Consider the following 12,452-nt stretch of genomic DNA (forward strand, 5'->3'; position numbering starts at 1 on the left):
CCGTATTGGCAATCAAGGTCGCCGCCGGCAAAGGTCCAAATCCTATGAATGCAATGTCAAATACGAGGGGAGAGATCAACTTTCCGCGTAAATGTAATGCAGCGATCTCACAAAAATGAAGCCCCATAAGATAATGGGAGTGAGCATATTAATTCATTTTATTAGTAGGCCAATCCCATGCCTTGCCGTGAAGGAGCGACTGTCTTTTGGCAGGTAGATCTAGAACAGTCTAGAACCGACCTCGCCGGTATAGAGATATCAGGCCCAGGGGTGGATCTGAATTATCGCAGACCTACATTACATGCCAACCGGCGCTTCAAGTGTTGCAACTCCTTAATTACCAAAGGTTCGGTACTGAGATGCACAAACCGTATGGTGCAAACCCGCATGAATGTCGGTGCAGTAGCAGGACTACGCCAACCGGGGTTGCTGCACAGCCGAAACCGCGGTAAAATCAATCCTACGCATCGGACTATGAGCTTGATCTCCGAAATTTAGAAAAATTCTGCGACGAGTGGTGCAGCTGCGTAGTATGACAACATATTGCCCGGTCGATGAAGGTAGATTGAGGTCACATGTACAATCTCCTATGATGCTAAATACCTGCATTCCATGTCAGGTTTTCATGCCAAAATCTCATCCCCTTCCACATCGCATTGCTCTCCCATAGCGTTGTACATTGAATGTCATTGCGACCTGTGGCATGTTTTCTCGTCCGTAAAATTTGATCCATGTGATATGTCACTGTGTCGTGTCTGGAATCAATAGCTTCGCCAAGACGTCTAGGAGAGGGTCCTACTCGCGTGCCTCGGCGTGTGACGGATGATGCGGTTTCCGTATTCTCATTGTTGTCGTTATTGCAGGCTGCTGGAACGACTGAGTTGCCTGGTTGTTGTGTAGCTCGAGACACATCTTGCGCAATCTGGTTGGGAGTGTGATCTGACGTTGTGAGCCTAGTAGAATTTTCACCATCCTCCCTGCCGCATACTTTTCCAGTTCCAGCAACTGGTTCTAAATGCAGAAGAGGAAAGTGCAAACGGTTCCTGGAAGCAAATTGTAGTCGGGTGAGGTCGATGGCCGGCACAGGAGGAGAGTCTTTGAGACACGCAACAGAACTGGCACCGTTCGCGACGAGAGCATATTCAGGGGCATGGTTTTGCAAAGAACAGTGAAATGATGACCCCTGAGAATTATATTTCGACACAGCTTTGAAGGGGGAAGTAAAGTGACGGGTGACGGATTGCGCGTCATTGTCGGGGGAGGTATTTGCGACGCATATATCGGGTGTAATAACATGAGTTGATCCAGCGTCGTGGTTTTTAGTGACCGCGGAGTCGTGTGCTTCTGTAATCGTGATGTCGCATAAACTTTCTGCTGACGAAGACGATAGTCCCAAGGAGAGCATACGACGTTTATGTGGACGTCGCGGGAGACTGTCTCCTGATTCACTATGCAGTGCGCTAGGGTAGGCGAGGCCGTCTCTCTGGCGCTTTCGCTTCCGGAGGACGTTCGGCGGGACGCGGCAGAGAGGTGTTTGGGGCTTAGTCGATGGCACAAAAGGGCCAGATACCCGTTGTGGATAGTGAGGGGATACTACTGGGATGAGTGTGTGATCTTGGATTTCCATGCGGCTAAAAGGTGGTCCAGCATCAAAGCCATCTGTGGGGAGGTACATGAGATCCTGAGGTGGTATGAAGTGTGGCAGGGAGATCTCAAATAGGCAGATAAATTAGTAGTGTGACATGATAAGCAGATTGTTTGACGACCAAGAAACATAGCCTGAGACGTAGTAATCGTACCATCAAGTATGTAGCCCACGACTGGAACACGAAACGAATGTGCGACGCAGTGCAAAATCCAGCCCACATGTATCACCTACGGAGAGCCTGCTCAACAAGAAAAAACTGGAGTCAAAGAAGCAGCTCACCACTACCGATCTTCTGCAAAGTATGCTTGTCCACTCATCTTCGCGACTGACGGCAAAAAAATAAGATGCGGCAGCACCGGTTCTTCCAGAATAGATTCTGCCTCCGTGAGTCACTGTATCAGGTAGATCAGTTAGCTAAAATGTTCTACGATATCACCTAGATCCTCAGTGGTATGCTCATAACGTACACCATGTCTGAATAGTTTCTTTCGGCACTCGCATACTAAAACACGCTTAAACAAGAGTCAGAGGTGCAGAAAATACACCAGCCACTATATTGGAACCAACAAACCTGTGTCGTTGAAAAGCATATTGGTGGAAAGAAGAATTTAAGAGAGATGCTTATATGCGTCCAGACAATAATCGATAACCCCTGGCCCAAACTCCGCGACTAAAGATCTTTCGGAGTTTGAACTTGAACAACGTCTCTGACCGCCATTTCCAGAATTTTGACAGAATTATCTTTCTCCGAACTGCGAAGTTCCTCGATGGGCCTTCAAAAGCAGCTTTCATGGACCGGTGTAGTGTTAGGCATGCATATTATGGTACACCAAGCTTGCGTGTATATTTTTTTGCCAGAAACAGGGACAAGGTTTACTTATACCGAACTCATATTTGCAGTCGGTCAGGCCATCGAAAAGATCAGGTGAAGATCGACTATCAATATGGGAATTATACCACGTTGAAAGAATCCACGGTCCGAGTCGTTCACAAGAAAACATCAGTCCACGAGCAAGATGACTATACTAAACAAGGGTTCCCGATCACGACTCCAATGGTTTCCTCGTTCCCGAAGTTGATCGAAGTGAGCCTTCGTTCGTTAGCACTGTGCACAATGTTCGATTGCCGTTGTTTGTACGTACATAGATCCATATCAATAGAAATTGCTGATGCTGGTCAAATAAAATACGACCCGCGCCATAAAAACAGCACCAAATGTATGACCATATGCATCAGAAATGGTTCCTCTGAGCAGAGGCAAAAAAGGTCGTATCCGAAAGATACTTCAGTTATTGGGCGTGCGCATCGCAAGGCTGGTAGCTACGAGCAGGTCCAGCATGAACTTCCCTGACTGTCGTAGAAATCATCACAAAGGCCAGGGATCACAGGATGGAGACGTACGGGTTGAACTACAAGAACACCATCCTTTGTCAACGACATGGATGTAACACGATATGTCGCTACGATAACGTTCTCGGCATTCAAACACTGGCAAGAGCTACGTGATGAATGCTGCGACATCCGACCTGCTCCTGTACGCACCTCCATCGCAGTACTAAACAGCCCTGTGGTCGTTTGCCAGCGATACTCTTCATGATCGGGACCCTTGAAGAAAACTGTTCCATTGAAGGCCCCACGTTTCCTCTCCATCTTGATCGGCTGTTTGACACCAGTCATGGATAAAATAGTAGGCCCATGGTTGACTTCATCCAACAGTGGTGGTCCATTGTACGAAGACTGAGCTCGACAAAGCAGGGGACCATCTGGGCCACGAGCGTGCAGATCAAAAGTCCAGTACATCGAACACCGAGTGTTCTGCATAAAATATCTGTAGCAGCGATAGACAAAGTAAAAAGAAGAAATAGAGAATATCCTCAAAACTCACAAAGTTGTGATCTTGTCTTCCCCTTTGATAATCTTGCGATTGCCAAACATACTGCCGAAATTGTATATGTGCAGTGCAGTCGGTCGTTCATTGGATGTGTTGAACATGTGCAATTACCCGAGCCTGAAATAACAGTGAGAATCAAGTGTCCGCTATGCACTCCTCTTACAGAGCGTATCCGGCGAGGCGTGTCTGACCAGGGTCTTTTAGGAAACAAGGACAGGACATCGCAGGCTTTGTTTAAGAGACGAGAATTTCTATTTCCAGAACATCGACTGCATCCGATTATCACGTTTGAGAGCTATTTACGGACTTCTTGCGGGCCATGGGCATATGGAAAGCTCCGTAAACAGATTTGAAGACGAGATGGGAGACAACAAGGCTTACCGTTTTCAGCGTGGTCAAGTTCCGAAGTTCCACGCGCCAAAGTTTGAGTGCGAGATGCACAATTCCTCGATAACGAGCGCCGTAATGGTCCAAGAGCAGCTTAAAGGAGTATATCTGTGATTGAGCGCACTGAAAAGTTACTAGTCCAAACCCGTTGACCAGTGTCATATGTTTATGCATAACTGAACAGGTCCGATACATTATCTGACTCTGAGTCTTGAGTCTCCCCATCCTCGATTCCAGCTGTTGTGCAGAGTAAAGAGTACCGACCTTCTCCGTGGGAGTGATGTCCAAATGAAATGAACTCAACAGCATGCGACAGCTTTTTAGCGCAAGGAATCGACCCAGCACCGCTCTGCCAAATCATCCCCCGAAGTGACTCGAAACTAATCTTGAGCGGGTTAACCACCATCGAATCATTTAAGAGCTTCTACTTGGAAATTAGGATCACCTAGTGCCAAAAAATCGTTCGAGATAGAAATCGGTCTAGTCCTCTAGTCTAGCCAGTAGAGGTGGGTGCGGCTGTGTCGGGATGTAAATGAAACCCGGTCCTGTGTGTTGTAAGACTGCACGGTGAACCGGTGATCGATTCTCTTCACAAGTGTTAGCTTCTTGATGAATGAATCAAAAGGCATGCTGCGCAATCAGCTGAAATCGGAATCACTTGTATAAGCATTACACAAAGGCAATAATGAAGACACCGCACGCACCAAGTTGGGCGGACTATGCTGTCCTAGAACTCTCAGGCATCAGATAGTTATCCCAGCTGGAGGCGTTGCTTCCTTTGGAGATCGTCCGGAGATGAGAAGATTTCAAGTTTGCCTTGTACTCTTGGTTGCCAGAAAGGTATAAGATCTGATGGATGGTGGACTTGTGATTCCTCGTGCACAATAACGAATATAAGCAAGGCTTCGAATCTAGTAAGTAGCACTCAGTACTAGGAATGCATTGTAGAATGGACGTCTGCCGAAAACGTAAATTGAAGCTGGGCATCAAAGCGAATACGTCCAATGTCTACCCAGTATACGGATCCTGCCGTCACATAAGTTGTCTTCCAGCGCATTGCCTGCGCATGTTATCTTCCAGTGTAGGATCTTCTAAACGAACTTCATGAAGCTTGACGCAGATAAATCCAATGGATGGAGATCTGCGCGAAATCAACTAGCTGCCGTATCGGAACGTTGAAGATCGTTAGCTGCATCCCGGAGTCGTAATTGAGGCGGATTCTCAGCTTCAAAACCCGAGATTTTTCGGGCCCATGCTAGGTTTGGTTTTAGGTGCCCTAGTACTAGTGCTAGCAGCCAGTAGTAAACTTTTCAAAAAGCCAGGATCATCATGGAATTAAGTTCGACTAGTACCAAGCAATGCACAACAAATACCTCATATATTTTATCTATTTTTGCACACAGCCAGACGCTTGGAGAGAACGACGGAAATCGATGGAATCTGAACAGTTGTACGAGTGTCGACAAATGGTGCATTACTCAGATGACGCTAAGCCACGCAATATCGAGTGGTCAGATTTTTGCAGACTCAATTGAATAGATATCTGGTAACAAATTGACGGATAACAATGTATTTTGAAATGGGCTACCCTTTCGTGCCGGCTTCATCCCTCTTGATGATATACAGCGCCTTACTACTGCACGGGAGTGAAATCACATTCGAAATCTCTAGGCTAGGTCTGGAATGTCCTAGCCAGGTCCAGATCTACTTTTGATTGAAATTTTGCACCAGGTGAAATGTTGAAACCCCCGATGTGATAGTTCTGCGGTCACAGTATAATAACACAGCATCAGCGCTGGTCGTTGTCAAACAATTGGTACTTGTATTTATATTATATTGCTGCATGTTGACGCGCATGGGACGAGCGGGGCGGAATTCTGAGATACCCCATCCCTCGAACTCTTCCTAGCCCCTTTTGGATTCCGCCCAAAACAGCTCACTCACAAACCGCATTCTCCGCTTCTGATGTAGAAATTTACGAAAACCGAAGATCTATGTGCATTGCACATACGTTAACCTCACCAACCGCGTTGCCGGCCACCTTTCCCCCACTTTTCAATGAGGAACAAAGCCATGTATTCGTAAACCTCTCTATTCGCGCCTCTGCGAGTGATCGAGTGATCGCTACTCGATGGAGAAAAGTCAGTGTTGTACTACATGAAATGGATTCCAGTGGCGAACCTGTCTGTGAACATCCTGAAACGGAAGTTTCTGACTTGAGCTTCTGTGAACATATCCAACAAGTGAGCTGTGTTCGCAAAGTGGACATTATCATCTCCACTGCCGTGAATAAGGAGATAATCTATGCTCTTGAAGCCCTCTACATCTGAAATGGAGGCGTTGACGTAACCTCCAGGATTATTGTCAGGCAAGTCCATGTACCGTTCTGTATAGATGGAATCATATAGTCTCCAACTGGTCACAGGCTAGACATGCTAGTGAGTGCAATGACTTTGTCAGTGAAAGATACACATACGGCCACAGCCATGGCCAAAGTGTGGATACCGGCATTTGCTTCGGCGACCTTGGAGGCCATGAACCCGCCATAAGACTGCAGCAGTCGATTGATATATTGGCCACAGAAACCAGAATATGACCCACCCATCCCCAAATTCCAATACGTTTCGAGTCGACATAGTCTTTCCCAGCCCAGATGCTACTAGATATTCAATACCGCATCTTAAAATTTCTGACGCTCCGTACCGTGCAGCATTGATTTGGTCCTGGGTCTCCCAGAAGCCAAGATTATTCCTTACTGGATTGCGCAGGTGCCGCCCCTTGAATCCGGTCCCCCGACCGTCCACGACGACGACAACATACTGGAGTGTGCAAGCGAGATAGTCATGCCAGTCTCGTTTATACTTGACATCGACTTGCTGACTCTCTGGACCACCGTACCTGAAAGCATCAGAAATAAGCCCATGTACTTCCAAAAAGGCACGGTACAGACACGAAGAATAATACTGGGTACTTCGTCCGCCCTGAGTCATCCATGCGAGGAGGGCGCATCTCCTTTACATTTAGTTCTGAGGGGCTGTATAAAGTTTCGTCGCGAGAAGAATGTATCAAATAGACTAACCAAAGCCATCACTGTCTATCGTCGAATATGTGACGGCGGCAGATTCAAATTCAGTCAGCGTGGTATTTAATGCAGAGTTGTCCGTCAGAACATAATCGAAATCTGGATCAAATGTGTAAGCGCTAGTTGTATTGATGATGGATATTGAAGATGGCATTACCACTGTTGCCAACATCGACGATTCGCTGCCATGGTGCAGCTGGTCCGTTATAATCAAGAAGATAAAATCCGGCTTCAGGTGAAAAGCTGGCACTGTATGAAGAGGGTATTGATTCATCTGTGAGCGAGATGGGCTCCACGGATTCTGAAACTGATGCTGAAATTGGGACTGAATATATGTGGCGTTGAGTTGATGACCGCGCGGCTTGGAAATATCTTTGGATGAGATATGGGCGCAATGAATCATTTAGCGCCGACGGGAATTAAAAAAATATTAACTTACATCAATCCTCTTTGCGTATCCACCGCTTGGATACCCCCTGTAACTTCCCATGGGCCGGAAGTGAGGAAACGTGGAGTATTACTCTCGGCGGGATCGAATAAAGCAATATGGTTGTAGCCGTCGATTGGTACTATATCTAGATAGGCAGATGAATCTCCTAAGCGCAGGCTGTCTGGAACAGGGAGAATATTCTGGGCCTGCAATGGGCTTTTCAATGAAAGATTACTAAATAATGATGCGGGTCACTTACGGTTTCAATCCAGCCCTCGTCACCTTCCTCACCGCCACTACCAAGCCTTCGGACTACCGTTCCGTTTACGATGTCTGCATTCCCCATGTCTGTCAAATCGAAGTACACGACGCTACCATTGTCCGCAGCACGAGTAACCTCTTTAACGACGAGAGTCGATTGGCCCACCCAGGTGACATCCATGATGATACTGTTAGCCACAGGGAAGCGACCTTCCCAATTAAGCTCAGAAGTATAGATTTCGGCAGTTGAGTCAGAAAGTGTTTCGGATGATTCGTACTGCGCGACGTCAAAAACATGCACGGAAGCAAGAGGGTTGTTGTAGCCTGGTTTGGGGTATTTGATGACAACATCTTGGGTATATGGAACAACAGTATAAGAATCATCTGTGGGATTGTAAATCGGGAACCGAAATTCGTCAACTTCGGTCTCATCAAGATGCAGAAAAGCAATCTTGGTCGAGTCGGGAGACCACCACAGCGCGTAGTCACTTGAGAAAACCTCTTCTTCATAGATCCAATCAGGTACACCATTAAATAGAGATGCATTTCCTGAGCTGGTGACCCGAATGGGGGAGGTAGAAGCACTGGTGGAAAGCTATCAGAAGGCTTTGTTCTACAAGCATCAAAACGGCGCTTACGACGGAGATGGGAGTATGTATATATCGTTGGCAGCAACGAATGCGATAGATTGCCCAGTCGGTGACCAAGTAGCATAAGAGATTACTGGGGGATGAGTGGGCGGCACCAATGGGTATGTTACTTTGGTGTTCAGGTTATGCACGTAGTAATTGCCAAAGCTCGAATGACGCCATTGCTAGAAGTTGCACGTCAGCATTTCAGGATTATGCTTATGTGGAATCTTGACCTTAAGATGGTCGGCCTTCACCAGTATATACGTCATATCCGGCGAAAGCTTCCATTCTGACCACATAATAATGTTCCCGTCATCCTGGACAGCGCTAGAGTCAAAGCGTGATGACTTTAAAAAAGGGAGCTTACGTCCTTGATATCCGTGATGGAGACAAGGTCAGTCGTTTTATTACTTTTCAGGTCAACAAGCTGAATCTGGCCATTGTGGAAGATAGAGAAAACTCCGTCGCCAGCTACGAAATATCTCGGTGAGGGCAGAAGTTGTTTGTTGCCATCACTGACCTTCTGGAACCCAGTTCACACCCTCCCGTGAAGGAGAAAATGTTCCATTAAATATATGGTCCAAGGAAAATTTCCTGACACCTGGTAATCGATAGGTTTGTCCGGTGTAGAGAGATGTCGCGGCAAACAGTCCAATCGAGGCAGAAAGAAAAACCAGCGATGCCAGGGAGATGATAAGGTACTTAAGGCTAGCGGGCCTCTTTGATATCAACGTGAGCAAAGAAACGAGAGCAATGTAAGTTATGACTGACTTTGTTCCCTCCTACTAGTAAGCCGTTTCCCGGCTCTGCGTCACCGAAGAGATTCGGGTCGTCCGAAAGGACATGATCCTGCTTCTCAACAAGACCCTCGCTTTCGTCAGAGGAAGGCGCGTCGAAAGGGCCTTCTTCGTAGTACACAGAAGGTCTAATGGCCAGGTCTGGGTGTATTGCAGCAATCCTCGAACGAGAGTCCAGAAGCCGGCTACTAGCATTTAAATTGTCTTCGAAGTCCTCCTCATCACCCCCATTGACATGCTCGTAGGACATGCTCGCACGCCAAAACAAAGTAAGAAATAACTACCAACTCTCTTGTAGTACGACTGTGCAGTGAATGAGAATATTTGAAGTTAGCCGATTAGTAAATCAAATGTAAATGCTAAGCATGCTGATTACATAATCACCTTACAGGGAAGCTCAGGGAGCTTGAGTCGCCTTCTGCAGACTGAGAGTTGAAGCCGAAGCTTGAAATTTGTGAAAGTTGATTTTAGTATCATAGTAACGATGGCGGCGTCATCTCGGGCATCGAATACTAGCTGGGACCCAATTCTCATCATATCCCAGGCATGTTCTGTTCTGTTCTGTCCACGTTGACCTAAACCGTCTGCCTCAGATTATTTCAATGCAAACACTCCATTATCTAACCCTCTCCATCCTCATTCCCCCATTATTGTCCGTCTTTGCGGAGGCTGGCGCACTCGTCTTTGAAGGAGGGGCAACAAATGTCGGTGCGTCCCATAAACACCGAGTCATGAGCTAGGGTTGAAGGGGAGATCACACCAGGGATGATAATGGATTGGCGAGAAATGGCCGGACGTCCAACAGTACGCGGAATGCAGGGAGAAGATAGGTGGGACGCTTACTATGGCGCTTGGAGCGGTGGTAAACAACTCGGTTCCGGGTGGGAGGAAGGCAGGTGGAACGGATGGACCGACCCTATGCGAGGTTGGGTAATAGCATTCTCATGGATGATCGCATCATTTGCAGAGTATGTGTTCAATAGTCTAGGATGCTTGCAAGAAACTGACCATACTCAGCATATACTATTTATGTATTCTCATTCGACGACCGCGTTTCATCTTGGACTTCGCGCTAACACTCGCCTTCAGTCACCTCGTACTCACGACTTATTACTCGGCTTCAATACCCACCTCATTTTTCTTCTGGCTCATCATGTTCGCATGGTCAGCAACCACTGTAATAATTGCGGAGCAACTCTGTGTGAAGAGAGAGATGGCCGAAGGATTGGTTATTTCTCCTCCGAGGGACGAAGCCGATGATTTGGAGATGGGAGAATTGCTTCGCAGAGATTAAGTGAGTCCCCGTGTATTTTGTGGCCCAGCCGCTTGCAGTACTGGTCCTAATTGAACTGAGGCCCCTTTGGATATGCAATAGCTGGCGATGTCCAACACCATCTAGATCTTGACAAGGTTTGAGTGGCGTAGAAGATATCACCAATTTGTTGAATGCTTAGCCTTCTGCAAAACTCATTACCGCGTAGGTGAGCTAAACAAGTTGCAATTTGAAACACTTGGCGAGGTACCTAATACCTGGGAGTTTGAGGTCAGTTAACTTTGAACTTACGCCACCGATGGTTCTCTTGTTTTGAATTTCCCAAGTTCGTATGGCCCTGTCCTTCATCTTGATCCGGTCGTCGGAATACGAGGTCCATACGTCGGTAAGCGGTGGACTTGAACATGACTCTCCGAAAAGTTTGCCTCTTCATTTCCGCTGGATGCTCGGTCCGCCCGGGATCCTTTGTTGTATCGTTACGCCCGCATACACACAGTCGGCTGTATTTTTTTCATATTCCAGCATGTTCTGCAGGTAGTCACTCTTGAGTGATAGCCGCGGAAATGGCGTCGCTATCTTTCTTGTTTGAAGTAAGTGAGTAATATGACTGCCCACTCCAAGACATCAGGCTTATTTGCCATTAGCTTTGAAGCTAATGATGTGGCAGCTTTGCAAGCGATGAGCTTCCGACCTTAGTAAACCTGCATGCTTTCGCATGTCATCACGCAATTGCTTGTGGATATGTTGCAAGTGCAAAAGTGCAAATAATTATTTGTCTGTTTCATTTAACAGCTGTTCACTTGATTTCTAGTACAAAGTCGTGCGCCAGTGCACTCACATAAGATTTGTCATACATAGCCTAGGCTATTGGATATCCAGAGTACCGATATTCTGAGCCTTTATCTACAATGACGGCTGCGAATGAGATATTCAAGATCCTCCATGCCGACACGTCTCTGTCATTTCTACCGCACATGACTTGATATGACTGGACCCAGATCCAGAAGAACTCCCAATTTATATGTCAACGTGCCTCGTGCGTGGTACGCATGTTGTGGAGCTCTGACAGGGGCTGGGAACATATTATGTGGTACATTCAGGAATCATATTCCGGAAAACTGTGTCACTTGTGTGGTGGCGATGGGAATATGACTCCCTCGATTGAGTGGGGTGCGCGGTTTGCATATTGCTGAGGTAGTAGGGTTACCCGTTGCATTTATCAAGATCATAAACTTTAGATTTCAAAACAGAGGCGATCTCGTGACAGATAGCTTTTGACCTATTGGTCCAGACAATACTTTCAGATGATCGGTCAAATCGGTTTGTGAAATTGTGAAGCCTCGACTCACCAGCCATAAAAAGATTTACTCTTAAACACCGGTCGCGAGTGAATGCCGGAGGGGGCATGCCTGGGCATGCGTACAACTTTAGCTTTGCAGCTGAGAAAAACAGTGATATTTGTCTCTCTTTATGACCGTATTCTTCTTGTCTAGCCATTTCCGACAACTAGGCGCAAAATTGATGGAGTTGCGCCGCCTGCCCTTTGCCCACAGGTGAGACCCACTACCAGTCTGTGGCGGCGGCGGTCATTGGATAACTTTGACGCTCGCGATACCTTTTGTAGGAACTTGGCTCCTGTCCACCTGCTTCGGCCGCCTCGTCAGGATTCGATGTCTTCGAATCTGCTGGCAGTGCTGGCACTCGGAGCCAACTCGGAGCTGCAATTAATTCTAGGGGCGCAAAGCTGCTGGATTTCATTTCATATGATCCTACCTTCCACTCAGGGGGTTTCCCCTGTGGAACTTGTGGACGAAAGGTCATAGGCTTGTCGTTGCTAAGGTCCGAGACCTGTGAGCCCAAGCGATTTGAACTCAGAACTGAATACGAGCAGCATGCGTATTACTCTTCGGCCGAATTTGTCTCACAGGTAGGTTCGGGTCCAATTACGAAACCGCGGGGTAACAGAACAACTTGGTGCTTGTTCGGTTTGTATGCTGTCATAAGATTTTGTGATCAGAAGGCTTTTCACCACAGTGAAATTCAAAAGACAC

General features: G+C 47.0%; 4 protein-coding genes across 4 annotated transcripts; 1 reads left to right on the forward strand and 3 right to left on the reverse strand.

The window, feature by feature from the left end:
• Positions 1 to 595: 595 nt before the first annotated feature.
• Positions 596 to 2,285, reverse strand: EDB93DRAFT_1329426 (uncharacterized protein; the record flags this gene model as incomplete). Its single annotated transcript, XM_041455141.1, has 5 exons — positions 2,220 to 2,285; positions 2,116 to 2,160; positions 1,928 to 2,040; positions 1,800 to 1,875; positions 596 to 1,659 (listed from the first exon to the last, which is right to left on the reverse strand). Exons 1-5 carry the CDS (start codon positions 2,236 to 2,238, stop codon positions 596 to 598), a joined length of 1,317 nt encoding a protein of 438 aa, XP_041306286.1. The 5' UTR covers positions 2,239 to 2,285.
• A 585-nt stretch (positions 2,286 to 2,870) lies between these two features.
• On the reverse strand, positions 2,871 to 3,940 carry EDB93DRAFT_572988 (uncharacterized protein). Its single transcript, XM_041456750.1, has 6 exons — positions 3,921 to 3,940; positions 3,731 to 3,845; positions 3,534 to 3,656; positions 3,191 to 3,476; positions 3,050 to 3,136; positions 2,871 to 2,999 (listed from the first exon to the last, which is right to left on the reverse strand). Exons 3-6 carry the CDS (start codon positions 3,638 to 3,640, stop codon positions 2,934 to 2,936), a joined length of 546 nt encoding a protein of 181 aa, XP_041306287.1. The 5' UTR covers positions 3,641 to 3,656; positions 3,731 to 3,845; positions 3,921 to 3,940; the 3' UTR covers positions 2,871 to 2,933.
• Positions 3,941 to 5,634: 1,694 nt separating this feature from the next.
• On the reverse strand, positions 5,635 to 9,449 carry EDB93DRAFT_1155128 (dipeptidyl aminopeptidase). Its single transcript, XM_041449849.1, has 15 exons — positions 9,103 to 9,449; positions 8,852 to 9,050; positions 8,699 to 8,802; positions 8,565 to 8,648; positions 8,338 to 8,513; positions 7,698 to 8,283; positions 7,448 to 7,644; positions 7,166 to 7,380; positions 7,006 to 7,107; positions 6,877 to 6,952; positions 6,630 to 6,824; positions 6,528 to 6,582; positions 6,403 to 6,477; positions 6,108 to 6,352; positions 5,635 to 6,050 (listed from the first exon to the last, which is right to left on the reverse strand). Exons 1-15 carry the CDS (start codon positions 9,376 to 9,378, stop codon positions 5,945 to 5,947), a joined length of 2,691 nt encoding a protein of 896 aa, XP_041306288.1. The 5' UTR covers positions 9,379 to 9,449; the 3' UTR covers positions 5,635 to 5,944.
• A 163-nt stretch (positions 9,450 to 9,612) lies between these two features.
• On the forward strand, positions 9,613 to 10,422 carry EDB93DRAFT_1241389 (integral membrane protein S linking to the trans Golgi network-domain-containing protein; the record flags this gene model as incomplete). The annotated part of the gene is made up of 4 exons (XM_041451868.1): positions 9,613 to 9,672; positions 9,722 to 9,836; positions 9,892 to 10,096; positions 10,146 to 10,422. 4 exons carry the CDS (start codon positions 9,613 to 9,615, stop codon positions 10,420 to 10,422), a joined length of 657 nt encoding a protein of 218 aa, XP_041306289.1.
• Between the last annotated feature and the right edge of the window lie 2,030 nt (positions 10,423 to 12,452).

This window comes from Suillus bovinus, assembly GCF_016758785.1.
Source record: "Suillus bovinus strain UH-Sbo-P2 chromosome Unknown EDB93scaffold_40, whole genome shotgun sequence".
NCBI lineage: Eukaryota > Fungi > Basidiomycota > Agaricomycetes > Boletales > Suillaceae > Suillus > Suillus bovinus.